The 26,863-nt window shown below is 40.4% G+C and overlaps 1 protein-coding gene across 1 annotated transcript in view; it reads left to right on the top strand.

The window, feature by feature from the left end:
• anxa6 (annexin A6) overlaps window positions 1–26,863 on the top strand; it is a 45,956-nt gene that overhangs the window by 12,985 nt on the left and 6,108 nt on the right. The window contains exons 3-24 of the mRNA XM_002937259.3: window positions 1,161–1,251; window positions 4,737–4,831; window positions 6,117–6,230; window positions 7,221–7,311; window positions 7,532–7,611; window positions 9,517–9,573; window positions 11,175–11,268; window positions 12,960–13,055; window positions 14,097–14,155; window positions 14,285–14,407; window positions 14,972–15,030; window positions 16,540–16,624; window positions 20,647–20,728; window positions 20,904–20,998; window positions 21,321–21,434; window positions 22,119–22,209; window positions 23,090–23,169; window positions 23,741–23,794; window positions 24,115–24,132; window positions 24,242–24,335; window positions 24,650–24,745; window positions 26,033–26,091. Coding sequence (XP_002937305.2) covers window positions 1,161–1,251; window positions 4,737–4,831; window positions 6,117–6,230; window positions 7,221–7,311; window positions 7,532–7,611; window positions 9,517–9,573; window positions 11,175–11,268; window positions 12,960–13,055; window positions 14,097–14,155; window positions 14,285–14,407; window positions 14,972–15,030; window positions 16,540–16,624; window positions 20,647–20,728; window positions 20,904–20,998; window positions 21,321–21,434; window positions 22,119–22,209; window positions 23,090–23,169; window positions 23,741–23,794; window positions 24,115–24,132; window positions 24,242–24,335; window positions 24,650–24,745; window positions 26,033–26,091 — 1,827 coding nt within the window. The remainder of the gene's footprint in view (window positions 1–1,160; window positions 1,252–4,736; window positions 4,832–6,116; window positions 6,231–7,220; window positions 7,312–7,531; window positions 7,612–9,516; window positions 9,574–11,174; window positions 11,269–12,959; window positions 13,056–14,096; window positions 14,156–14,284; window positions 14,408–14,971; window positions 15,031–16,539; window positions 16,625–20,646; window positions 20,729–20,903; window positions 20,999–21,320; window positions 21,435–22,118; window positions 22,210–23,089; window positions 23,170–23,740; window positions 23,795–24,114; window positions 24,133–24,241; window positions 24,336–24,649; window positions 24,746–26,032; window positions 26,092–26,863) is intronic.

The following is a 26,863-nucleotide window of genomic DNA, read 5'->3' as shown; positions in this document are numbered from 1 at the left end:
TGGTCTCTAGATATAATGTTGCTTTGTTTCTAGACAAGATCAGAAACAAACTTTTTATGATATTACCTTGTTATGTTAAATGCCTTTAAGGCCAATCACAGGAACAAAAAACAGGGGGAATAGACTTAGCCCATTCTTTCCTATCTGGCTGTACTCACACAGGCACATGTAAGCACTGAATGCAGGTGGAACACAACATGCTGCATTCCACTTGCATTCAGCACTAACATGCACATTTTGCCTGGGTCGGCAGGGTTTTTTCCCATTGTCCTGCTGGCCCAGCCTGACACTGATCCACCACATAGTTTTTTGTTTTATTTTTATCTTGGACAGAAGATACCACAACTAAACTCTTTACCACTAAAACCATGACTGTCTAATGATTTATTAAAGAATCCCAATTGAAAAAGCAGGAACCAATTAAAATGTGGAATGAAAACAATACATAATTCATTGTTTTTATGTTTTTCACGGACTTACAAATGGACCCCCCCCCCAAAAAAAACCCCTCTAAAACTAAATAAAGATTATTACAATTTGCCTAGGTCAACTCCTATTGCCTTCTATGTAACCTTGACAGCTTTTTGATGGCATATTTTTCATTGGTTTTGACGCATAATAAATGGCAAAAAAAATGAGTTTTAGCACAAAAAACACTAATTGTGAAGATTCATGAGTAAATGCCTCCCAAAAATTGCATTATTCGAAAATGGTAGAGAATCAGCCTAGAAAAGAAGAACGATGCTGAAGGATCTAAACCAAGCATCAGGTGTTGGTTAAACAAACAAGCATTTATTACATTATGCCCATGCTGAGCTATCTCACCTTTGCCTGACTCAAGCCCATGTACCACTTCCGGGTCCCACATGGTTTGGGTGAATGTTTATATTGACATCAAGTCCTTCTGTGCTCTCTACATGCCTTGTGTTTCCTACTTGGGAAAGAGGGGAAGCTGGAACAATAAAAAGAACTTGGTGAAACATTCTGGTCTTGCAAGGGAAGTGGAATAGAAATTAAACAAGGGGCTCATGTCTAAGCATTATGGTATCCATCACATAGTGACAGGTGACATTCATGAATGTTTAAAGTGAGTGCTATGAAATGTAATATGATAGTTTTCTAACATGCTATTTTTGTCTTTTTCCTGTTTGCTGTAACAGGGTGGCCGTTACCGAGGATCAATAAAAGATTACCCAGACTTTGATGCCAATCAGGATGCAGAGATTCTCTACAAGGCAATGAAAGGGTTTGGTAAGTAAACAGTATAATACATACACATACAAATCTCCACTTCCTGGGCCAACCCTACCTCATAAAGCACAAACAAAATGTCCCACAAGATGCTTGATGTGAATTCGTTAGTGGGTCTCTTTAGAAGTTAAAGAGCCTTGAGCTATAAATGGATAAGAAATTACAAAGTTTGTTTATTTAGTTTCCTTGTCAACGATAAACAGCAATATAAATAAATGATAATAAGGGTAATGGCTCCCAAAAATGCTTTCCCACCGGCAATAATAGAAATCGCCATGGAAAAACATACAAGTTGCTTCGACTTTCTGCAAAAAGGAAGTTGCTTTGCCTTGTGAGAAAACTTTGGAAAACAAAGTGTCACATACTGTATGTTTTTTCCACTGCGATTTATATTATTCCCAGTAGGAAAACATTTTTGGTAGATCTTTCACCTGCGGTAGAAACAATGGGCAGTGAATCTTCCCTTGTGCCATCACCCTAAGAGAAGGATTAGGTTGGTTATTTAATGGTCAATAACTAAATTTTTTATAAAGAGGGATGACTATAATGGCTAAGCTTAATGATTTCTCCCATTACAAACTACAGAAAATAAAGATTTTATAGACCTGTTCATGTGGTCAACCCCCAATAAAATAGGGCCACCACCATTAACCCCTATACTGAAGGGCTATAGGATGGGATAACGGAGACTGTAGCCAGAGAGTGGCAGCTTATATAAAAATAAAGTTCTGATAAGCAAAAGTTTAACAAAAATCACATTTTAACATTTCTTTTGATAAATATAAATACAAATAGATATTAAAAGCTGTGTTCAGTTCTTATATTAGACATTACAACTAACCTCTCTTCAATTCAAACATAAATTATAAATTCTATGGGACCAGGGATCATGTTTGCTCAGTGAAAATGTTCATGCTAAATTGCAACAATGATGAGAAAAAAAAACCGCTGGGGTCCCAATGAAGGTGTGAAGGAGGCAAGGTCACAATACTACTGCATCCTATTGCATACTGCTTGTACTAACATAAAGCCATCTTCAGTACTGACCTATCATGAGCAAGATTCATTAGGGCGCTGTTGTAACAGTGGTACATTTAGATCACCGTAAGGCCCTTGTTCTGAAGATGTGACCTCTGCCCCATGCCAGGGGCCACAGCTGACACCAACTCCCACTCTTGCATGATCAGGTTAGGCAGCAGCTAAATCCCCCATATCATGATGCACTATTGAGCCTTCACTAGTCAGTACCTCTGGTGATCTTAGCAGAACATTAGTGTCGTCCTCAATATGAATGATTTTGTTTTTCTTTCATGGTAAAATAAAATTTCCTGCATGTTTTGCAGTATGGTATGTACAATCAAAATAGCAGAATGTTGCATTAAATTTGAGTGTCTAGAGCATCTTAAACAGAAAATCTAAACCTATGTGTAACATGAGGTCTTGTGGAATATTTACCCTTCCCTTAAATCTTCTCTTGCTTGTAAAACAAAGACAGCCTTATACTGTTTCTTCTTCATGATTTATGTAAAGCCACTGTAAGCTAACAACTTCAACATTTACTTTCTGAAGATCTAGTTTCCAACTCAGTGCATGTAAGGTCAACGCTAATTTAGCATTTCTAAACAATTTAGTGATATTGGCATTTCAAATTTTAAATTAAAATATTAGTAATTGTGACAAAAGAACATCAATAATTAGATATATAACATTAAAGAAAAATAATTATTACAGCAAGCAGAAATGATTGTAGATGTAGCATTGGACTGTTGGGATATCGGATCAGGAATTACCTGCACCTGTCAAATAAATTAATATATTAATAAATGCATAGCAGCCAGAGAGTAATTCTCAGAACTATGGATAGAGACTGCCATAGGAACCATAGTACAGGGAAAGCCTATACCTCCAGCCTGTCTGGATAGAGTAGAGGGAAGGGGGTAATGCACCAGATAACCAGTTCTAACCCATCAGAGGACAAGATAGAAGATTATACCTTGCATATATAATTCATTAATATGATATTAAAGAATTGAAGACTAAAACTGCACTGCATATTCCTGATGAAGCTCAAAACCTTGCTGGCCCTTCCCGCTGCTGACTGGCATTAATTGTTACTGCTAAGTTTATTATTCAGAAGTACCCCAAGGTCTTTCTCCATTTGTCTGAGTGGCTGAGCTTTCTCTGTGCAAATGGAATGTACAGTGCAGCCAAAGTTTGCCAAATTTGCTAAAACACAATTCCTATACCGCTTAGACTACTGCAACTTCTTACTAACAGGACTCCCATCTCTTTCCCTGCAATCTGTTTTAAACTCTGTTGCTAGAATCCTCCTGCTCTCTCCCTAGAGAAAATCCTTCTGCTAACATTCAAAGCCCTTCATTCCTCTGCTCCTCACTACATTCCTTCACTTGTCCCCCCGTACATTCCTGCCCATCGATTCCCCTCCTTTCAGAGCCATCGTCTTTTCACACCATACACACTCACTGCTATCCCATGTCCACCGGGAACACTCTTTGAACCCCTTCTAAAACAAACTCAAATCCTTTTGAAGCACTCTCTAAACTATTCAGACTACCTCCATATTTCAAACACAAACTTAGATCCTACCTTTTGGAGCACTAGAATACTACCTGACCAGTCCCGGAACTTTAGGGTCAATGCTCAAACGTTTGTGCATTTTGCCCTCCTATTTTAGATTGTAAGCATTACAGATTCCTTCTTAATGTGTCTTTTACCGTCTGGTACTTAATTGCTGTATTTTTACATCCCTCCTACAGAATGGGTATAGATATATAGAAGAGTCCCAATAGATGTGGGTAGTAATTATATTAGTTCCCAGCAGATAGACCAATAAAATACATTGTCCTAATCCTGATCTAGAGTCTATGGGACGTATATATTTACTGAACACTAAAAATAGACAGGAATTAGAAGGGCTGCATGCACAATCTTGTGATTAACTTTCAAGTTAATTTCTATAGAGTTTTAACAGATAAAGTGTTGTGATTGTAAAACACAAGCTACAAATTGTAATATTTCAAGCTACAAATATAACTGGCAGCTCCGTTTGACCTTAACTCTAGATAACCAGTCAAGCCTTTGTAACCTTCACAGCTTATCACAGTACAACATTTGTCCAAGGTCGTCTGCTTTCTCTAACTTGCTCTTCTGTAACACGACTTTTATTACTATAGAGCACAATACAGAATATCATTAATCTGGGCCATTGCCAACTCATTAGGAATAATTTCATAACCACATGTCACATATGTAATTATGCATTTTACTCTTATATATTTGTATATATATATATATATACTTTACAAAAAGACCAGCAACAGTGGGAATTAATGTAAATAAAAAAAGTGCATTGAGTAAGTACATCTAGCCAAAATGATGATTTTTATTTATTTATATATTTATACTAAAACACATCTAAATATTATGTAAATATTTTAATTTAGCCTCTCAATGTGTTTTTTCAGGCAGTGATAAAGAAGCCATCTTGGATCTTATTGCCTCCCGCAGCAACCACCAGCGCATCCAGATTACCCAGGCATACAAATCCTTGTATGGGAAGGTAACATAGTAATATATTTATCTCTTATATAGATCATTAAAGAGTTGGTTCACCTTTAAAAAACAAGACTATATTTGTGAATGTGCCTGCTTTTGTAACATAAAGATGTCATGGATTTAAAAGATGTGTGTGTGCATGCCCATGTGCTGCCCCTTATATCAACGAGTTAAGGGGAACTCCACTTAAACACAACTTAAGTTTTTTGAAAAGTAACCATAATTTCAAGCAACATTGCAATATATATCGGTTAAAATATGCAGCCGTTTCATGATTTTTAATGTAATAATAAGGTTTGGAACAGTTCCCTAAGCCCCGCCCCCTGTTCCCCTGCTGATCTGTCTACTTTGAGACTGTCCTCAGACTGCCTTCAGCCTGCATCCTCCAAATCCCACAATTCCCAGCACAAGTGATGTCAATAAGGGAAGGGACATCACAATGCAATGCATTGTGGGTTATGTGGTTCCTGCATGCTGTCTGTAAGCTGTGGAGGAGTTGTTACAATTTGTTACATCAATGTTTTAGCCCCTCCTCCCCTGCCAGGTTTTTAAATGATGCAGAAAGTGAAGAACTGTTTTGCAGCTGGATTTCAGCATATAAAATAGTATTTATTCATACTTTTTGAAGGAACAGATTACAGTGATAGGTATGTTAAGGGTTTCTGTGTTGTGTGGGGTCAACAAATTTTGGTTCGGAGCTGGAATTCCCCTTTAAGCAATATTATGCTGCCATGTGAAGGATGTAACTGTGGATTCCAAAACAATAAAGGAAACAAATAATTTGTAAAGTGTAAATAAAGTTAACAACTAGTGGGTGAATCCTATTTATTTTTTTTACATTATAATACATATAACACTGAACAACACAATGTTGCCACTTCTGGTGTCTTTGTTTATTCCTTTACAGTTCATGATTATGGGCTGCTAGCTACAATAAGCTCACGGTTAGGCTAAAGGTATTTCAGTCATAACTAGAGGCAAATAAATGCTGGTGTAAAATGGCAGGGCCCTTATTGTGCCCATACAAGCTATATACTGTCTTACATATGCAGTCCCCCCTTTCCTTGTCGCTATCCTTACTTTAACATAGCAACGGAGTGCGGGCCAGGAGGTGCTGCATGAGTGGTCTGGGAGGTTGGATAGGGGAGAAGGGACTGGTTTTTTGAGGGGGGCCTGGCGCACCCAAGTTTAGCTACTTTACATATGATAATAAACATGGAACTAACCATGGAAGCTTATATTAACTGATTTTTCATTTTAACCGTGAATACATTTTTTATTTATAACAGGATCTTATTGATGACCTTAAATATGAACTCACAGGCAAGTTTGAGAGGCTGATTGTTGGACTGATGCGCCCCCCTCCTTATTTTGATGCCAAAGAAATCAAGGATGCCCTAGCTGTAAGTATCTGTTATATTCATTTTATTGGTTTAGGATTATAACTTGATAGTCATTCATTTCACCCCAGAACATATTCATAACAACTGACCCTATTGTCATTTGCAGTTGCTATTTTTTCTTGTATTTCTATGTGTTTGAGTATGAACAGTATAGGAAACTGATCAGTCCTCTAGAAGAGTGCTGTCCAGCTTCTGTGGTACCGAGGGACGGAATTTTTCTGACCTACATGGTGGGCAGGCCCGCATTTGTGGCGAGGCCACAAAGGCCCGGGCCTAGGGCGGCAGAAATTTAGAGGCGGCATGCCGCCCCGTCGCAACAAAATTTTGACATTTTGCTCCCATACGGAGCAACGGGGACTTCACCCCACTGCTCCGTATGGGAGCTTAAATGCCTGCGCATGCGCGGCGCACGCGCGGGGGACGAGGTGGAGGTTTGTTCGCACATGCGCAGGGAGACGGGCGCGAATGGGGGGTGGCCTAGGGGTGCCCGGATTTGAAATCCGGCGCTGATGGTGGAGGGCCGATAATGGAAAACAATTTTGACCACTCCCCTTTTTTTAAACGCACCCATGTTATCACAAGAGCTTTTAAGACCATACCCACACTAATGGTGGTAGAGCAGCAAAAACCCACATAGTTGGTGCTCACTGTAGGGATATCACCCTTCAATCATAAGTGAAAGAAGTTCATTATGTCATATTAAGATATACCCTTAAATCCATATGTCTCCTTCGCCCCTGTGGATAGCACAGCAACCCCCAGCACATAATTACACACCTTAGGGACCATACAGTGACACAATCTGTCTAAGGTGTGAACAGGTGAACAATGTGGGCGCTAACAGTCTGAGGTGTGAACAATACAGGGGGTAACATGTGTGAACAATGCAGGGGTTTAAAGATACGAACAATATAGGGGATTACATGAATAAACAATACAGAGGTTTACAGCCTGAATCGGAGGTGTGAACAATTACTATTTGTGTTACAGGGTGCCGGCACTGATGAGAAATGTCTCATTGAGATTTTGGCATCTCGGAACAACCAAGAGGTTCATGCCCTGGCGGCGGCCTACAAAGATGGTGAGTGACTGCATAAAGTCTGCCATGATATGCTTGTCACAATCCAGTTATAATATAGTGGATACAAGACGGCTTCATTATCCAAAAGAATACAAATGTCTGTTTAGAGTTTCCGGTCAAGTGTCCATTAAGTTCAGCTCTAGAATATAGCAACCAGCATCACTGACCCAAAGTGATGGAAACATCCCTAATATTATGTTTGGTATCTTTTTGCTCACAGCATATGACAGAGACCTGGAGACCGATGTCATCAAAGACACGAGCGGCCACTTTAAGAAAATGTTGATTGTACTGCTACAGGTATTACAAACCCAGCCACTCACAACTTGATTGTTCTTGTATAAACTGTTCCATCCCTTTGTTCTAATCTGAATTTTTTTATATACTCGCAAAATCATTTAAACTTTAGACAGGAACCTTATTATCTGCAATGCTCCCAAATGTACAATTTATTGGGCAGCTCTTCTGGTAGGCTGGCTTCTTCTTCTGTCAGTATTGGTTGACTTTATATTTCTATGGACATTGGGTAATGGCAGGCATTCTACTCCCCCAACTGACACTGGCTAAAAATATTGATTGGCTGGCTTCTCGCCTTATTAACACCAGTGTGTTTTACTCAACATGTATTGAAAAATAATGATAATGTAGACTTTACACGGAAAGACAATATAATGTCCCTTTAAAACAAAATCATCGTCAGTAGCTGTAACTTTCAGAATTAATTGCTTTTCCTGTTGGGCCTCCTGTAATAGCTCCACAGAATAAAACATACAAGCTTATACGCACAGACACTCTCTCTTGTGCTTCAAGCAGGGGTTTATCTACCCGGGAGGCAGGGATTGTGATTGCACCCAGGGCCCGTGCCACCTACTGTCCTGCCAGCGGCTGCATTGCAACTTCTGGAAAAGAGAAAAATGCGCATCCGGGGAGGAGTGGGTGGGTCCAGTTGCATGTCCTGCAGTGCTGGACTGGCCCACCAGTATATCAGGAAAAATCCCAGTGGGCCCAGTTATCAGTGGGCTGCGCTCTCTTGCTTCTAACTATTTAGCCTATTTCATGGCCATTCCTTATTTCTGTATGGGAACATGGAAGCTTAAAAGATGGGAAAATAGTGTATACAGTAGTATGTAGAGCAAAGAAACTAGGATAATAAAGAGTTTGATAGAGGAGAGGGGTAATGAAAGTTTTGAGAGTGGGCCCATGGTTCAGGGTTTTCTGGTGGGCCCCTGCCATCTCAGTCCAACACTGATGTCCTGGACCAGGGCCCAGGATCCTAGTTATGTTACTGGCCTAAGGTAAAAGTAGTGGTAGTGCAGTAGATCCCATGGAGTGGCCATATGCTGCTTATTACTAAGCAGGTGCAAATATTGTCTGTCAGTGCAATGTTCTCTGTCAGATGAACTCTTTGCCCCCCATAGTGGAGGTTCAAAGAGTTGTGCCTGGTAGTGGGGAGTAATCTAAAATAGACTGTTTTTAGTTGTTTCATCTTGCCACCCCTTAGCATATGAGACATACAGTAAAAATAGTAAATGAGCAAAAGCTGAACATTCAATCTGCAGTCTTTTTAGAGAATACTAAGAAGTGCTCGTGACTCAGCTGCCAAGGCTCCATAATATAAGCAAGAAAGCTAAATATGACCTTCCATTAGTCATTTTCTTCTTGCTTACATAAACAGCTATCGTTTTGCTATTTCTTTAGTGAACAGTTATAAAACTAAGTCATAAATGTTTGGATTCCAAATAGACCTTTTTTACTTCAACTGATATGCCTAAGTTTAATTTGTTTTATTGAATAGCTAACTAATTGTTGCTGGACTGGATCACACAGAGTTATAGGGGTGGATGTTGGGGCTTCATTTTTCCTTTACATTAGGAAACAAGTCACTTTTCTTTTTAATATCATGGAACAAAAAAAGGTGTAGAAGTACAGTGTTGCCTGTCATAGGGCTGATGGTAAGTTAGGGGTTCTTTTGCGGCATAGACCTCTCCAGTGACTGCTCACCCACAGAGCAGGGTGCAAAGTGTTAAAAACATGGTAGCTAGCTTTGCACCTTGCCCCGTGAACGATATATTACCTTGTCAGTGTTTTTAAAAAGAATTAGAATATAATAATCTCTCTCACAATTAGGGGTAATAAGATTTGCTTCTGTGTGACTGTGGAATTTGCAGTTATATAAAACACACAACAACCTGCACTTTATTTTAGGGCACACGAGAAGAAGACGATGTGGTCAGTGAAGACCTGGTAGAGCAAGACGCTCAGGTAATGTCCCAAAATGTTTTATACTTATCTTATGAGAATATGAACTGATAATTTTATGTTATGTCCAGTGACATACCATACTGCATTTACCAATAAAAATGCATTCCATTGTCATTTCCAAACCATGCCCAGATACATGACAGTAAATCTTTGGGTACCCATGAAATCCAAGTGGCACACAATTATGCATTAGTTGCTTTGCATGTTTTTCTTGCTGCATTTAGATTCAAAGCACATCACCTCCAATGCCCAACGTTAATTACTACAGCAGGGCCTGAATTGCTTGGTGGAAGTTAGTTACAGCCATGGATGCAAGTCTGTAACAGAACCATAGAAATACCAGCAGATCCAGGCTAACCATAATTCTAGAACTTCCTTGCACACATGGGCATGGTGGCACACAATTCATCAGAGAATTAGTGCATTGCAACAAGTTGCTAAGGAGCATGTATGGATGTAACTAGTCGCGTCATGCCCCTCCACTGCAAAAAAAAAATTTGACTCTTACCAGGCCCCACTGCCTATGTGCATGTCTTCAGCTTGTATCATCCGCTCCCCGCCCACAGGTTGCAGGGTCAGAATGGGCACGGTGATCTCCCCTGATGCTTTTCACTTACTCACATTTAGGGGAGGATATCAGGCAGGGGCCCCCCGGTGGGCCCTGCACACCCCAGTCTGACCCTGCAGGTGGAGAGTGGCGGGACCAGCTGGCCAGGACCCCGTGTCCCTCAGGCCCTTCTCTATCCCCACAAAGAAATTTATTGAAGAGGGGAAGAAGTGGGAGGGAAGGGTGATGAGGGGTGCATCCTGCCTAGGCCCAGCACTGCAACTTACTGCAGGGAATGTTGCATGACCCCAACTGTACTAGCAAAAATAAACAAGCACTTTTGTGCTTTCATTTACTTTCGTTTGTTTTGGGTGGAGACTCCCTAACTTCTCCCTGTCCCAAAATTGCTTTGAAGAACCAGGAAGTGTAAAATTAAACTTCTATTTTGCTCGCTTTCAGCACTAAATGCAACATGTAACAAAAACTATAGATTTTTAAAGTAAAAATCGGCCCGTGTATGGGGAGAGCAGAGCGGCCTGGCCGACCGATATCTGGCCTGAAATTGGCCAGATTTCGATCGGCCAGGTTAGAAAATCCGGTCGGCTCGTTGATGCGGTCCCCGATCCGACTGCCCCATTGCCGCCCACATAATCCGATCGTTTGGCCCCAGGGCCAAACGATCGGATTATTTTTTTTTTATCTAAATGCTCCCCGATATCGCCCACCCGTAGGTGGGGATATCGGGGGAAGATCCGCTCGCTTGTATGGCCACCTTTAAACAATAGGTACAAGACCTAAGATTTGTGTGTCACTGATATCTGGGGTCTAGCCACAACTGGAGAGCTGCATATATTTAACCCATGTTTCTCTATGGGGACTATAGCTAGTAAAAGGGCCCAGTAAGGCCTGAAACGTTGCCTTTCTTTTGTCTACTTTCTTGAGCCAATAAAAATATTCAGACTAACAGTGTGCTGCAGTCACTTTAACTAGTATTACTTGAAATTGTTATGTGACCTTTAGCATTAATGTTACACAAATTCTCGTCCACTTTCAGGATTTATTTGAAGCTGGAGAACAAAAATGGGGCACAGATGAGGCTCAGTTCATCTTCATCTTGGGAAGCCGAAGCAAGCAACATCTTCATCTAGGTAGGGGCCGGTCTCTGTGTTACCTGCAAATAAGCACTGAATCTCTGCATTACTTTGAATAATTTATGACCACAGGCAGCTGCAGTATTATTTTAGAATCTATGGTCTGGTTTCTGTTTAAAGGGATATAACCCAGAATTAGAGAAGGGGCACCCAAATGTTTCTACTTTACAACGCCTACATTCTGTAGCACAGGGCTGATTGCTGTAGTGCAGCAACATCAAAGATATTTAAAATATTTAAAATATTATAGACAGAGTTGCAAATTTATTTTAACAAATTTGGATGGTACAAAAGAATTTCTGAATTGTCCATTAGCTTACTACATGTCTTCTTTACAACTGTACATGGTACATACAAGTGTATCACCATATTCGAGCAACGGTTTCCAAACTGTGGGGCTGCCCCCTCTGGGGGAGCCTGGAGCAGTTGCAGGGGCCACTTTGAGAATTAAAGAGAAGAGCCATTTGCTCTTCAAGATACACCTGAAAGCCCAACTTGAATGTCAGTTAGGATGAGATTTGGGGATAAATAATTATTTGCTGTCCTAGTATTTATATTCTTGACTGATACACAAATGTTTTTCAATATCTGTACTAATCTATGATTTCCTATATCTTATCTATGACCTCATAGCTTTAAAATAGGCGCACCAGCTTTAATCATCCCTACCAAAGCTACAGCACGTCGGTTGTGGTTTTCTGATACTACATTAACTATACTATACTCAAATATCAGGGCAGTGTTGTTTAGACATTCAAAAATAAATGCTTGTTTATCTCCAGGGAAAACTGCCATCACCTTTTGCGGAAAAGGTTTAGTAGTATATGGGGCTGATTTACTAACCCACGAATCCGACCCGAATTGGAAAAGTTCCGACTTGAAAACGAACATTTTGCGACTTTTTCGTATGTTTTGCGATTTTTTCGGATTCTGTACGAATTTTTCGTTACCAATACGATTTTTGCGTAAAAACGCGAGTTTTTCGTATCCATTACGAAAGTTGCGTAAAAAGTTGCGCATTTTTCGTAGCGTTAAAACTTACGCGAAAAGTTGCGCATTTTTCGCGTAAGTTTTAACGCTACGCAAAATGCGCAACTTTTTACGCAACTTTCGTAATGGATAGGAAAACTCGCGTTTTTACGCAAAAATCGTATTGGATCCGAAAAATTCGTAAAACATACGAAAAAATCGCAAAGTACCGATCATTACGAAAAAAAAACAATCGGACTCCATTCGACCCGTTCGTGGGTAAGTAAATCAGCCCCTATGTGTAGTAGTCCAGCAAGTTTTGGGTTGGGCATGAGGTATGTAAGGTTTACATCCCCTATAACTTGTACACCACAAGAAGGGGAGCTGCTGCCATGAAGTGAATTGAGAAACTCTATTCAGGCGGCAGCACCCCGAAGTTACCAGCAAAAAGCCGCTCCTGATAACTTTAAGAGCCAAATTTCCAATTTTTAAAACGGAAATTTGTCTCTTCTAGTGCAGAGAGCGCAGTTGCACTCTTTACACTAGCAATGCGGCCCCACCTGGACTCCGGCACAGTGAAGGTAAGTGCAGGGGGGTGAGGGGGGGTGGCATTGGAGGAGCCACCTCAGGTGTAGAAATACCCCTGACCACAAAGAATTGCCCATGTGTAAAATGACTGTAATGATGCAATGGTAACACTCTCTCTCTTCTGTATACAGTATTTGATAAGTACCAGGAAATATCAGGAAAAACTATAGAGGAAAGCATAAAAGCGGAACTTTCGGGGGATTTTCAAGATCTTATGCTGGCTGTGGGTAAGTTCTGACACTCTTAAAACTCAAGTTTACACAATATGTTAAGAGTTATTCTGCTTTACCCCCATCATCCTGTCAGCCCCTCTCTGTTATTTGCACCCTAAGTAATGCCAGCCATTGGTGTAACATGTGGTAGGGCAATGATGTCACAGGGCATACTGGTTTAGGGATAAAGGCTGGGTAAAGGTGTCCAAACATGTTAAGATTCGCTCGCTTGGCGAGATCTGGCCAGATATCGGTCGGGCAGGCCCGTCGGTAGTCCCCATACGCGGGCCAATTAGCTGCCGAATCGGTCTAAGGGACCCATATCAGCAGCTAGAATCGACCCGTGTATTGGGACCTTAAGTGGTGGGTCCGTAATTATAAGGAATAATCCTTTAGTGTAGAACAGTTATCCCCAACTAGTGGCCCGTGAGCAACCTCTTGGATGTTTCTCCCAGTGTCCCCAAAGCAAGTGTTTTTTTATTCCTGACTTGGTGGCAAGTTTTGGTTGCATGAAAACAAGATGTACTAACAAACAAAGCCTCCTGTAAAGTGAGATTATGCATAGAGGCTACTAAATAGCCAATAACAGCCATTATTTGGCACCCTCCATAATTTTTTATGTTGTTTGTGTTGTTCCCCAAGTCTTTTTACATTTGACTGTGGCTCACTAGTAAGAACGGTTGGGGACCCCTGGTGTAGAGGGTCAGGGAAGGGAGGGATTTGCAGGGTATTACAAATATACCTACAGTTGCAATTGCTGGTAAATTTGTAATTCCAACCCTGGCCCTAGCTGGTGATTTACTGGCTGGGCCTGTCAAATACTGGCCAGGTGGTAACCCTATGCACAAGACTTCCACCATATTAATGCATTTTATTACAACTTATATATAGACTTAGGTTAGATAGACTGTATATAGGTTAGATAGACTGTGATAAATATTAATGAAAAATACTGCTGTAGTCAAATGTTCCACCACAGAACATTCTATTTGGTCACTACTGAGGATATCCCTGTTTTGGCTGCACCTAAATTATCTGGGTTTTTTTTCTCCCCAGTCAAATGCATTAGAAGCACCAGGGAATATTTTGCGACTAGACTTTACAAATCGATGAAGGTTGGTGATATTTACTATAAAACTTTAAAACGGATAAGTTGTATAGGCCCTGAGTTTATCGTTTTCTAATTTTTAGTTTTAAAATTAAAATCCATATATTCATTTAATTTCTTGGGTACTTTATAACAGGGAATGGGTACTGCTGACAATACTCTTATCCGGATAATGGTTTCTCGGAGTGAGATTGACATGTTGAACATTAGGGAGTCCTTCCGGACCAAATATCAAAAGTCTCTTTTCTCCATGATCAAGGTAAGCCTGGCATCTGATTAAATTAGCTTGTAAATCTATAAATGAATATCAGTCTTTTAGTCTAGAAAGGAGGGACAGCCCTTTTTGCTTGTCTTGCATTTGAGAATGGCTCTACGGCTCCTTTTAGCCCTCGCTCCCCAACCAATATGGTTCTTTCGCATTCATTAGTAGATTTAATTCCTGTGATGGCATGTCTGTTCTAATATTAATGATCTAATTGCAATGTGAGCACAGTACTGTTAGTTCTATAGAGAGCCACGAAGGGCATTTGAACCCTGTTCATCATCCTATATATAAGAACTAAAACAGTTGTATTCTACAGAGTTGATCTATCTGCTGTATAAACGTGTGCCCTATAGCCCTACGTGAATGGCTACCCCATGGCTATACAGCAGTTTATTAATGTAACCTGTAGTAGTCCTTCTGAAGAATAAATTTTTTTCTAGATCCTTCTTTTCTTAGCGGTGCTGGCCCTTTAAGTAATGAGGCCATAATGATATGAATATTATAGCCAAAGCTCTAACATAGAGCTAAAAATTAACTTTCTCTTTATGTCTATTTCAGAACGATACATCAGGGGAATATAAGAAGACCCTTTTGAAGCTCTGTGGGGGAGATGATGAGTATGTATCACATTCCATAGTCCAGACACTAATTTAGAAGCCCAGGTCCAAAGTAAACAACAGATCACTGCCACCTATCAGAATGCCATTAGCCTTTACAAGAAAGAATGTAATAGATTAACTTCGGGCTATAGCACACCGAGCATTTTGAATGTGTTACTTTTACAGCAATGACACACATGAAAATGTATATCGCCGGTAGGAAAACATAAGTGTCACTTTGGCTTTTCAAAGTTCCTCACGAGGCAACTTCAGGTCGAACTGACATATATTTTCAGTGATTTACTTCTCACCGGTAGGAAAGCTTTCTAGATGATTCACCACTGTTACTGGAGATTAATAATGGAGCATCGCGTGTCATCGGCCCAGGGTCGGACCGGGCCACTGGGAAAAAACCTGGTGGGCCCGTCGACCCAGACCTGATCCCTGTTGCCAATTCCCCTAGCCACCGATATCCTCCCCTGCCGCGTTTCACTTACGCGGGCCCAGCAAACAACGTCGGGCGGGGGCACCTTGGGGGGTGTGGGGCCTCTGGGGCGGCACCCCCCATTCCGACCTTGCATCGGCCTTAACTACTACAGGGTGTGCTTTCCATTCAAGTTAGCTAGTTGGCTATGGGCCACTATTATACTTTAGTTGTGGCATTAAAATTGCCATTGTCCTTAAAGTTCTTAAAAAGTATATATAATTATACATTATATGTATGCCGTGCACTGGAGTTTGCTGCTTCTGCATGTGCAATGTGGCTGCTGTATTATTTCTGCAGCCTAGAGTCTGCGGCATCTATCCAAAGGGCTGCTAAATGGGCAGAGAAGCAAGATTTTCTTTTTTTTTTTTGCAAACCCTGCTTATTGCATTGCAGCACAAGCTGACAATGCACAGCCAAGTGGGGCTGCACTACAAGAAATGCTTGATCTGCTCTCAGCACAATGTAGTTTAATAACAGAAATGGAGTTTGCTCCAGGTCTACATACCCATACCGAATACACCTAAATTAATTTGCACCCGTTATTTTAGTATTCCGATTGTGACATTGTGCTACTTGCCATTGAAATGAATTATGCATCTCCCCAACATCTAGTACCCCACTCTGCCTAATGTATATTTAGTACACTATGGACTTTGTGACATATACAAACAAAAGAAAGAATTTGTTTGTGCAACTGTGCACCCCATCCCATAATTTTTAGGTGCTGTAAATACTGAATCCTCCATAGTAGGTCTGACTGATCTACTAACTTAATCCCAATTTAGAAACTGTGCACACTTATCAAAGCACAACTGTAGTTATTGGTTTGGATTTAGTTCTGCCAAATAAATATCTCGTCCAATAACCTGGGCTCAGTACATTCATTGTATATGCCAGAAGATTGTTTTTCCAGTGACCTACCTCCTATGCACAGCTATATCAATCCCTCTATGGCAGAATGTACTGTATTGTGGAATATCAGTTTGGCTTTTGAATGATCTTCGTCCCTTTTCACAGATGAGTTGTTCCTTCCTTTTTAGCGCCCCTGGGGAGTTTTTTCCAGAAGCAGCTCAGGCGGCCTATCAGAACTGGGAGCTTAGCGCTGCCACTGCGAGACGTTTGGAGGTTGGAATAGAACGTGACTTGTTTCTCTCCCTAATGCACTTATTGCTATATCGGCCTGGTGGTCACTATAACCCCCATTTCTAATACATATTGTTCCCCAGCATCCCACCCTGCTGCTCTTTGCTTGCATTAGATTAACCAAGGCCAGGAGCTGCATTGCAGTCAATTTGCTTATTTCTTCCCCCACTGCTTTATCCCTAACTAGGCTGGATCTGGATGCTTACACTGTGCATATTGAGAAATCTTTGGTAACTCTACTAATTGGGTTTGAATTTTCTTGCCATCATTCTAATGCTTTTTGGTAAAATAAACCTTATCTCTGCATAGTTAAAGGGAAAATATATACCCTCTTTACAAATAGAGGCTTAAGCAATGACAGCATATATTACCATTTGCATAGATCCCTTCTTTTCTGCATTGGCATTATTCATAGGTTGCAACTGAATGGTACCATTTAATGCTATCTTAGATATTCTTACTGTTCTATTAAAGCAGGGGTAGGGAACCTACGGCTCGGGAGCCAGATGTGGCTCTTTAGATGGCTGCATCTGGCTCGCTGCCAAATCTTTAATAAAAAAAAATAACGGGGGGCGTGGCCTGCGCTCGGCGGATAGAAGACTTGTTCTAAGCCTTAGAACACGTCTTCTGTCCGCCGAGCACAGGCCACGCCCTCCTCCACGTCCGGCATCTTTTACCGGGTTGCACTTGAACCAGGACTCCGGGAACTGAGAGGGACATTGGAGCAGAAACCTGTCACGCTTGAATTGAAAATAAAATGTGGCCAATATGTCTCTGTTGGGGCTACAAAGAGAAGCCAACGTTGCACTGTGCTAGGTAGCCCTCTAGTTATACCACTAACAAGCCATATTGAACAGCTAAAGATGACACCCACCCTATCTTGCCCTGCAGCATCCGCAGCTTAACGGGCCTGAAGTTGCATTGTCCTCCACACGCAGCCGCAAATCGAGGCCCTGGCTTTGGCCTAGCTCCCGTTGGCCATTGTATGGCTCTCACGGAATTACATTTTACAATATGTGGTGTTTATGGCTCTCTCAGCCAAAAAGGTTCCCGACCCCTGTATTAAAGGGTCACTTTATGTTTTAAGGGGAATTCCACCCAAACACAACTTAAGCTTTTTGAACGAAAACATAATTTCAAGCAACTTTGCAATATATATCAGTTAAAGAATATGCAGCCTTTTCATGATTTTTAATGTAATAATATGGTTTGGAACAGTTCCCTAAGCCCCGCCCCCCTGTTCCCCTACTGATCTGGCTGGCTACTTTGAGACTCAAATAAAATATAGCAGTAGTCGACTGTCCTCAGCCTGCCTTCAGCCTGCATCCTCCCAATCCCACAATTCCCTGCACACGTGATGTCAATAAGGAAAGGAACATCACAGTGCAATGCATTGTGGTTTATGTAGTTCCTGCATGCTGCCTGTAAGCTGTGGAGAAGTTGTTACAATTTATATCAGTGTTTTAGTCCCTCCTCCCCTGCCAGGATTTCAAATGATGCAGAAAGAGAACTGTTTTGCAGCTGGATTTCAACATATACAAATGGTATTTATTGATTCCTTTTGAAGGAATAGATTACAGTAAATAGTATATTAGGGGTTTCTGTGTTGTGTTTTGAAGCCTGAGTTCTCCTTTAAAATGTTTTTTTGTAGAATTATACATAATTCAGGGTGAAAGCTTGGGTGTAATAGATATAAGGCTTTTTACATTACTGTGTGTAAGAAGACCTAAGTAGTTCTCCTTAATATGGAGGGTTCCATTTACAGCCCTGTTGAGCTGAGCACACCAACAAATATCATCATGCTTCTGGCTGCTAGGCCATGCCCTTCCAGGATTTTTGTATTGGTTTATATAACAATAGAAGATCTGTAAGTGGCAATAAGTTAAATTGTTGGTGGTAGCTAGGAAAATACAGCTACTTGTGCTAGTAATATCTTCATTGAAACTAGGGGCAAAGGTAATAGGCCTGAGAGAGAAAATAAAAGAAATGGAGTGGACTTTTCAGTTCTATGGAGAATGTCTCAGACGGCACAGGACCATGTCAGACTTTTAAATTTAAATGCAAAATTGCAGAGAAGGAATGTTCTATGCAGCTACATCTTTACATATTGCAAAGGATAAATACATAGAAGATAAATGCAAAATGCATATATTTCCCTTTAATTTTACTATGATTTTCTACAATTTTCTGTTATAGAATTACCTTTCCCAGTGTTGCACTGCCAACTTTTAATGTACAAATGCCAGTGAATTCAGTGACAAAATGGCTTTCAGGCTTCCCTGTGACTGTATCATTATGTCCATGGCATAAAATTGTATAGCTTTCCTTCCTTTACCAGTTTTAAAAAAACAATATGTTGCAGAATTGTGCTTTTGATAGGAATATCTAGAGTGCTTTTTTACAGGGGAAAATAAATCAAACAGATGTCAGGGCAAGACTAATAATGCAAGCTGAGCCAGTGTGAGTTCAAAAGAAGCCTAGGGAAATAGAGTACATTTTAAATGTCTAATCACCTATTTACCTAGCGCTACACTGTATGTTAGTGGAAAGCTGAAAATTCAGACCTTGGGCTGAATTTAACTGAAGTATAAATTTCATAAAATACATTTAAATAAATGAATAAGCTATTATGAGTCTTGGAAGCTTCTTCTAGTGATTGCTGTCATAAATTTATTTCTGCAGCACCCTATGCAAACCAGTAGGTGGAACATAACACTATAGAATAGACATTCATGACTTGTGCAAATGGCAAATGTTCCGCAGCTAGAAACCAAGTGGAGCTCTAAGAAACAGACTTCTTTATTTTCATTCACATGGAAATATGGCTTTTGCCATTGAAGCTTTACAAGAATGCACATCAAGTGCTAGGAGCCAAGCACCCTAGAGGGAATATAACACTGAAGCCAAAAATAGGGTGTGGGTCTACAAACCTACTTGCCACAAAGGGGGTAGCCAGTGACAGAAAGCAAGCAAGTATGTATTTAAGCCTCATTTGTATTAATCAACTAAATCTTCTAAAGACGGCTTGTTTTGATTTGCACATATAATATCAGTAATTACTCCAAATATTTTTACATGTAAATAAACAACAGGGCATTCCTGACTCACTCTCAAAACAATGGTATTGAGGTTACAGTATATAGGCCTGTGATGGAAATGAAAAAGGGCTAATGGGAATTTTTCCAGACTACAGCTTACTAGAGCCTGGGCCCACCAGGAGAAACTGTTGTACTGATCCTGGTGCAAATGATTAACTGTGGCCACAAGGATGTAGAGCTAAAAGCATTATTGGTGAGCTGGGATGTTACAAAATCCACTGGCATTGATACATAGCACCTTTAGCATGCTTCAAAGTATATTTCTGCCTCTACCAGCCTGAGCTACAGAGGTATTAAATCTCTGGACTATTTTACTTTTTCTTACACTCTTGCTTGATTCTTTTTATGAATGGTTATGTGATATGACATTTCAAAAACTACATTGGTTTAAGGATGAAAGTATTGTGGAATAGGTGGGTTGTGGGTAGTCTGGCCACACAGATTGATGGCCATATTGAATTGGGCAAGGTAGGAGGGGCTTCTGTCAAATCCCGTTTGACCAAAGCCCTCTCTCACCCTCCCTATAATGAAATTCATTCAGAACTAGTTTAATTTATTTGAATGGGATTGCTGTGAGTTGAACAGTTAACATTACCAGGCTTGATTTATTTCTGCAGTGACTGATACCACAATTGACGCTATCAGCCATATTTATCAGGACAAACCAATACTGGGTGCAGCATAGTTATTATTGCAACAAGCAAACAATTACATTTACCCACAACTGTGTCTTGATAAATGTGAACCTTTAGGGATAATTTACTAACAGAGGTGCTACCCTAATCTAGGGGAGTATCCAATAACCAATCAGAAAATAGCACATTTTTATTGGTTGGTGTGTAAGTGCACTGGGGAGGTTAAGAAGCCACGGAAGGGTACTAGTTAAACTTCTCATTTCCACCCTAGCTAAAAGGAACGGTGCACCCTGCTGAGAACTTCCATGCAGATAACGATGGCAAAGCCCTGAGAAAGGCAATGAAAGGATTTGGTAAGCTTCTAATATTATGCTAGTAGTATCCAGTTCTGATCTATATGTGTATCTTAGTGCAGTGGTGGCAAGTAACAATTGCTTCTCTTGATCACAGCTGCTTTGGAGGTTGAAAGGGGGTCATTTGGTCAATTAACTGCTGCAAGATGATAATGTCATTTATTATCTACTACAGGTACGGATGAAGGTACCATCATTGATATCATTACTAAACGTAGTAATGCTCAGCGCCAAGAGATCTTGAAGGCATTTAAATCCCACTTTGGCCGGGTCAGTCTCTTTCCTCTTCCATAACAGTGTTACCAATTGTTTTGCCCATTTTTTTTATTACAATACTTAGTACAATCCAACATGGTAAAAAGATTTAAAGCATGCTGGGTGCTGTTGTCCAACAATACCATGGATTACTACAGCGGTTTCTCTGGCTCTCCAGGGCCAATGGATCAGCTGATTCAAGTGGATTCTGCTTTGGGAATCCTGCCTAATCTGTGTACTCAAAATTAAGTAGATCTTGGTACAAATAATTTATTTTCTTTTTTTAATTAATGAATTAATCATTCACTTCTACACAATATCACATATCTTTTTATAGGATCTGATGGCAGACCTGAAGTCAGAGATGTCTGGCACCTTAGCCAAAGTGATCCTTGGTCTCGTGATGACACCTGCACAGTTTGATGCCAAGCAGCTAAACAAGGCCATGGCGGTATCTATCCTATCACTATTTTGCAATGTTTCAGCCTTATTGAGAACCGGTGAATGGCCAAAGCACTCTAGATCTAACAAAGTTATCATTTGCATTCTGAGTTGCAGTAAAAACAATAGTTGGAGGGCCATTGTTTAAGGTTCCCTGATCAAGACCCTTGCCACCAGCAAGTCTAACTGGAAGTACAGTTAAAAAGAGAGGACAGGAAGACAGAAAAGCTTGTTGGGGATCAACTGTACTTTTAGAAACTGCATAGTTTACAGAAACCTTCATTAACCAAGCCAGATACGAAATTTGGAAACATTCCAAAAAAAAATGCAGTTTTACACCACCCTCTGGTGATAATCAGCAGCCACTACATTTTTGTCCTGTGATCTGACCATCAGTTAATAACCTAACACATTCTGGGCAGCTCTCAATGGGGCTATTCAAGTGCAATAACAGCTGAGGGGAATTTGTAGTATTTAGTTCCCTAGGGTTTTGTTTTTATAGAACCAGGTGCAAAGCATCAGACATCACAATCCAGAAAGCTGTGCTGTAATATTTCTAGTGCATATGCAGCATAGACAAGGAGCACAGCTGCTAAAAGTAATATGAAATGGTATACACCTCTATATCATAACCAGAAACATAGGTAAAATGTCTCTGATCTACACAACTTATGCTATCTTTTCTTGTTTCCAGGGAGCTGGCACAGATGAGAAAGTCTTAACTGAAATCTTGGCCACAAGGACCAATGATGAGATCCAGGCCATCAATGCAGCTTATCAAGAAGGTAACCCAGCAAATAAAAAGTCACTTACTTGTATCACCAGGAATAATTATGAAGGGGCCCTCCACATTAATGACTAGTCATCTTCTATTCCCTGCCTGGCACCCAAACTGCTATGCCAACTGCTCCACTCATTTTCTAGTTTCCACACATGCTGAGATGTGAGAGTTATGGGCATAAATATATCCAAGAATGAAGATAAAGCTTGCAGCAATTCACTGAGAGTTTTGTCGCCCCCTATTTGATTATATAGGATTTATAGGGGGTATTTCTCAAAGAATGAAAACAACAAACTCCCACTAGCTCAACAGTAAAGGGGATGTAAATAAAATTAAAATAATTCTAGACAATTCTTTCTGCTGAGCACTTTTTCAGGTTTATTATACATTGTTGCCACTGGTTTAAAAAAAAGATTTAAATGATTTTTTTCCATAAAGCTAGTTTTTGAAGTGACCACAAATAGCCGTAGGGCTACCAGTCTGTATAGGAAGCCTCTCCAATTAAATGTTTCTCAGTATAGGCTCTTAGTATTGGTATCTTTATTAGCTGTGCTATACTTTGGAGATATGGGGCAGAAACTTCCAGCAAAGTTCCTCTTAAAACTAAAAAGTCAATCTGTACTGCTGACAGTTGGACTTTGAGCCAATAGTCTCAGTATGACTTAATGCTATAAAGAGAGAGATTGCACATCGGGACCCATTTACCATCATTCATATAGAATTTCATCAGGAATTTTGCATCTAGCTCTGTGTTGTATTCACATCACTCGCTCTTCCAGCCTCTCTGCCAGAATAAATGGAGTCAGGGAATTTATTGTAACATCCAGTAAGGAGCCTTTTATGAAGTCTAATTGGTGACAGCAGCTTTTCTTCTGTTTCTCCAGCCTTCCACAAGTCTTTGGAAGATGCCATAAGCTCAGACACATCTGGACATTTCAAGAGGATCCTGACATCATTGGCACTGGTTGGTATTTTTGTTAAATCAATAATCTTAAAGGAACAGTAACAACAAAAAATGAAAGAGCTTTAAAGTAATAAAAATATAATGCACTGTTGCCCTGCACTGGTAAAACTGGTGTGTTTGCTACAGTAACACTACTATAATTGATATAATAAGCTGCTGTGTAGCCATGGGGGCAGCCATTCAAGCTGGAAAAAAGGAGAAAAGGCACAGGTTACATAGCAGATAACAGATAAGCTCTGTAGAATACAATAGTGTTTTATCTGTTATCTGCTATGTGCCTGTGCCTTTTCTCCTTTGAATGGCTGCCCCCATACTACACAACAGCTTATTAATATAAATTATAGTAGACTTTCTGAAGTAAACACAAAACTTTTACCAGTGCAGGGCAGCAGCACATTCTCTTTTAGTTACTTTTATACACTTTCATTTTTTGGTGTTACTGTTCCTTTAATTACCTGCATTTGTGAAAGCTGTTAACTTGTGCTTCTGTGTGGGTCACTTCCTTGCACATTAAGCAATTGGAATAATTAGCCAGGGCACTTACTACAGATGTTATTATATTTTCTATCAGGGTAACAGGGATGAGGCCGGTGAGGACCTTGATAAAGCAGTGGATGATGCAAAGGTAAGAAAATCAGCGTCAGTATATTATATGTAGCATGAACTTGGACAGGCCAAAGCACTGTATTACTCACCAGCACAAATGCAGTCAGTACTCCATGTCCATTTGGATAAGCAGGCTGTCGCTTCTATAATGAAAGAAATGCAACATGGAAAATAAATGAAATTAACTGCAAAAAATTAAGCTGTTTCTGTTTTTTGAATTTTTTTTAGCTCAGTTCCCCAGTTAAATACTATAAATTTCTTTTTGCCATGGACTTTTATATTGAGTTCTGGATTATCTCAATATCTAATGCTCTTTTCTTCTTTTCTTCCAAACTACAGATCCTTGCTTCAGTTCTGGTGAGTAATCATCACTAGTACAGACATTCACAGCACTCAATATCCTTAGTCAGGTAATGACACAAAGTACACCCTAGTATAACTTTACTGTATATGTTCATCTTTCCAGGAGATCTCAGACTCTGGATCTGGTGAGGCTAGCTCGCTTGAGACAAGATTCATGACCATCCTGTGTACTCGGAGCTACATACATTTGCGAAGAGGTGAGTGGGGTGTCCCACCAAATATCTTTAGCTTATTTGGGAGCAGCATTAAGCATGCCAGGATTTCCATCATCTGGAATAGTGCTGTTCATCTTTTTCCATATAATAGGCCAGATTATAAGAAATTATTTCATCCATAGAGGTCAGTAAAACTTGTACAGCTTGGGGGATATAACAATCTATTGGAGGGCTCCATCCTGCCTGCAGGCCTCCAGTTGAACAACCCAGATTTAAAAGGTTTTGTTACTAAAAATCTGCTTCTTCAGCAAAAAGCCCTTACATGCACTTTATGATCTGCCCCACTTTGCTACTAGTTTTCCAGGAGTTTATCAAGCAGACAAATCACGATGTGGAACATATCATTAAGAAAGAGATGTCTGGAGATGTAAAGGATGCATTTGTGGCCATTGGTGAGTAGTGATCTATTGCTACATTGCTATGCATTACATGGGACTCCTTCAGCCCTACATGTTAATACTGTGTTGGTGATAAAGAGGTCTCTGCTTGTAAGAGCCTACAATCTGGAGTGTTTGGAAGTGAAGAACAGGCAGGAGGTATGTATGTGTTTGGAAAGAACACATATGGCCTGAAACGTTGCTGTTGTTTGCCCCAGAAATCTGCAATAAAAGCATTTTAATTTAAAAGACAAGAGGTGCTGTTCCTGTTCTTCTGTATCTGGATATGCCGATGGAAAGTGGCCATTGGGGAACCTGCACTGCTACTAACTAATCACAAGGTGTGGTGCTGACTACTACTCTCCAAATTTGGAAAGAATACCAAAAACACTATGCCAGACTAAGGGGCACATTTACTAACCCACGAACGGGCCGAATGCGTCCGATTGCGTTTTTTTCGTAATGATCGGTAATTTTGCGATTTTTTCGTATTTTTGCGATTTTTTTCGGTGTCTTTACGATTTTTGCGTAAAAACGCGAGTTTTTCGTAGCCATTACGAAAGTTGCGCAAAGTCGCGATTTTTTCGTAGCGTTAACACTTGCGCGCAAAGTCGCGCCTTTTCCATAGCATTAAAACTTAAAAGGCGCGACGTTTCGCGCAAGTTTTAACGCTACGAAAAAATCGCGACTTTGCGCAACTTTCGTAATGGCTACGAAAAACTCGCGTTTTTACGCAAAAATCGTAAAGACGCAGAAAAAATCGCAAAAATTACGAAAAAGTCGCAAAATGTTCGTTTCCAATCGGAATTTTTCCAATTCGGATTCGAAATCGTGTCTTAGTAAATCAGCCCCCTAGTCAGTGTGATTTAAGATAGCACTTGGAAGCTGGTAACTTCAAAGATGTAAGCCAATGAGATGTAAGTTACTCTGAGAGCACCACAATGGTCAAAGTGCCCCGTGTGTCATTACAGAGTAAAGAAGGCCCAGCAACAACACTCAATACAGATGCGACCCAGTGAGAGCAAAATGTATGCTTAGTACTGCACCTACAGGATGCATCTGATTCCCATTTACCTCTATAGGGAACCTCAGAACAATTAACACCGCACCGCAGAGGCAATAAGCATTTACTAGGCTTGTTTTTCTAATGCCCATTTTATTGGCTGTGTAGACTGTACAGTATATTCACTTATTTAGCATAGCCAGTGCCAGCTGTGAACCACCAAGAGCACAAGATGAGTTATTAAAACTCAAGGTCGCAGTCTACTGGTGACTGATTATTTTCTTTTTTCCATCTGATAGTACGCAGTGTGAAGAACAAACCGGCCTTCTTCGCAGAGAGACTTTATAAAGCAATGAAGGTAAATTAACTTTTTTGGTGACATCTTCTTACTCTACAGTTGAATCTGGCCTAGACCATTTGCTCAACAACAGCTCAGCTGCTAGAATAGCGCTATATTCATGAGAAGTGGACAAGAGGAGGCACATAGGTGCCCTCTGTCTCTCTCCTGCCTCCTATCTCTCCCTGTGGGGACGAGGCCCTGGGGTTGCTGTGGGACTATTTGCTTTTGAAATGGTATGTAAACAGGTTTCTTATGCAGTGAAGAGACAGGGACACAAAAATGCAGGAAAAAAGACCTTACCTTTACTTTAGTCAACTCAAAAATATGAGATCAAAAACATAACGGTCTATCTCACAGATAGAGATGTAGCGAACCTCACAAAAAAAGTTCGCGAACCCGTTTGCGAACTTCCGCCAAAAAGTGCGAACTTTTGCGAACTTTGCGAACCCCATAGACTTCAATGGGAAGGCGAACTTTAAAACCTAGAAAAGCCATTTCTGGCCAGAAAACTGTTGTTTAAAGGGTGCCACGACCTGGACAGTGGCATGCAGGAGGGGGATCAAGGGCAAAAATTTATCTGAAAAATACGTTGTTGACACAGCGTTGCGTTTTGTGCTGTAAAGGGCAGAAATCACACTACATTTATAAACTTGTGTAATAAACTGCTTTAAAACGTCCGGCGTCTACATGCCAATCAAGTCGTGTAAAGGTTACAGCCGGTTCACACGCAAAGACAAAACGCCGCAGTAGTGGATACGGAATATATTATTGCTGGTGGAAAAACATCACT

This window comes from Xenopus tropicalis, chromosome 3 (assembly GCF_000004195.4).
Source record: "Xenopus tropicalis strain Nigerian chromosome 3, UCB_Xtro_10.0, whole genome shotgun sequence".
NCBI lineage: Eukaryota > Metazoa > Chordata > Amphibia > Anura > Pipidae > Xenopus > Xenopus tropicalis.
The sequence above is the reverse complement of the archived record's forward strand: the minus strand, read 5'-3'. Positions and strand labels throughout refer to the sequence as shown.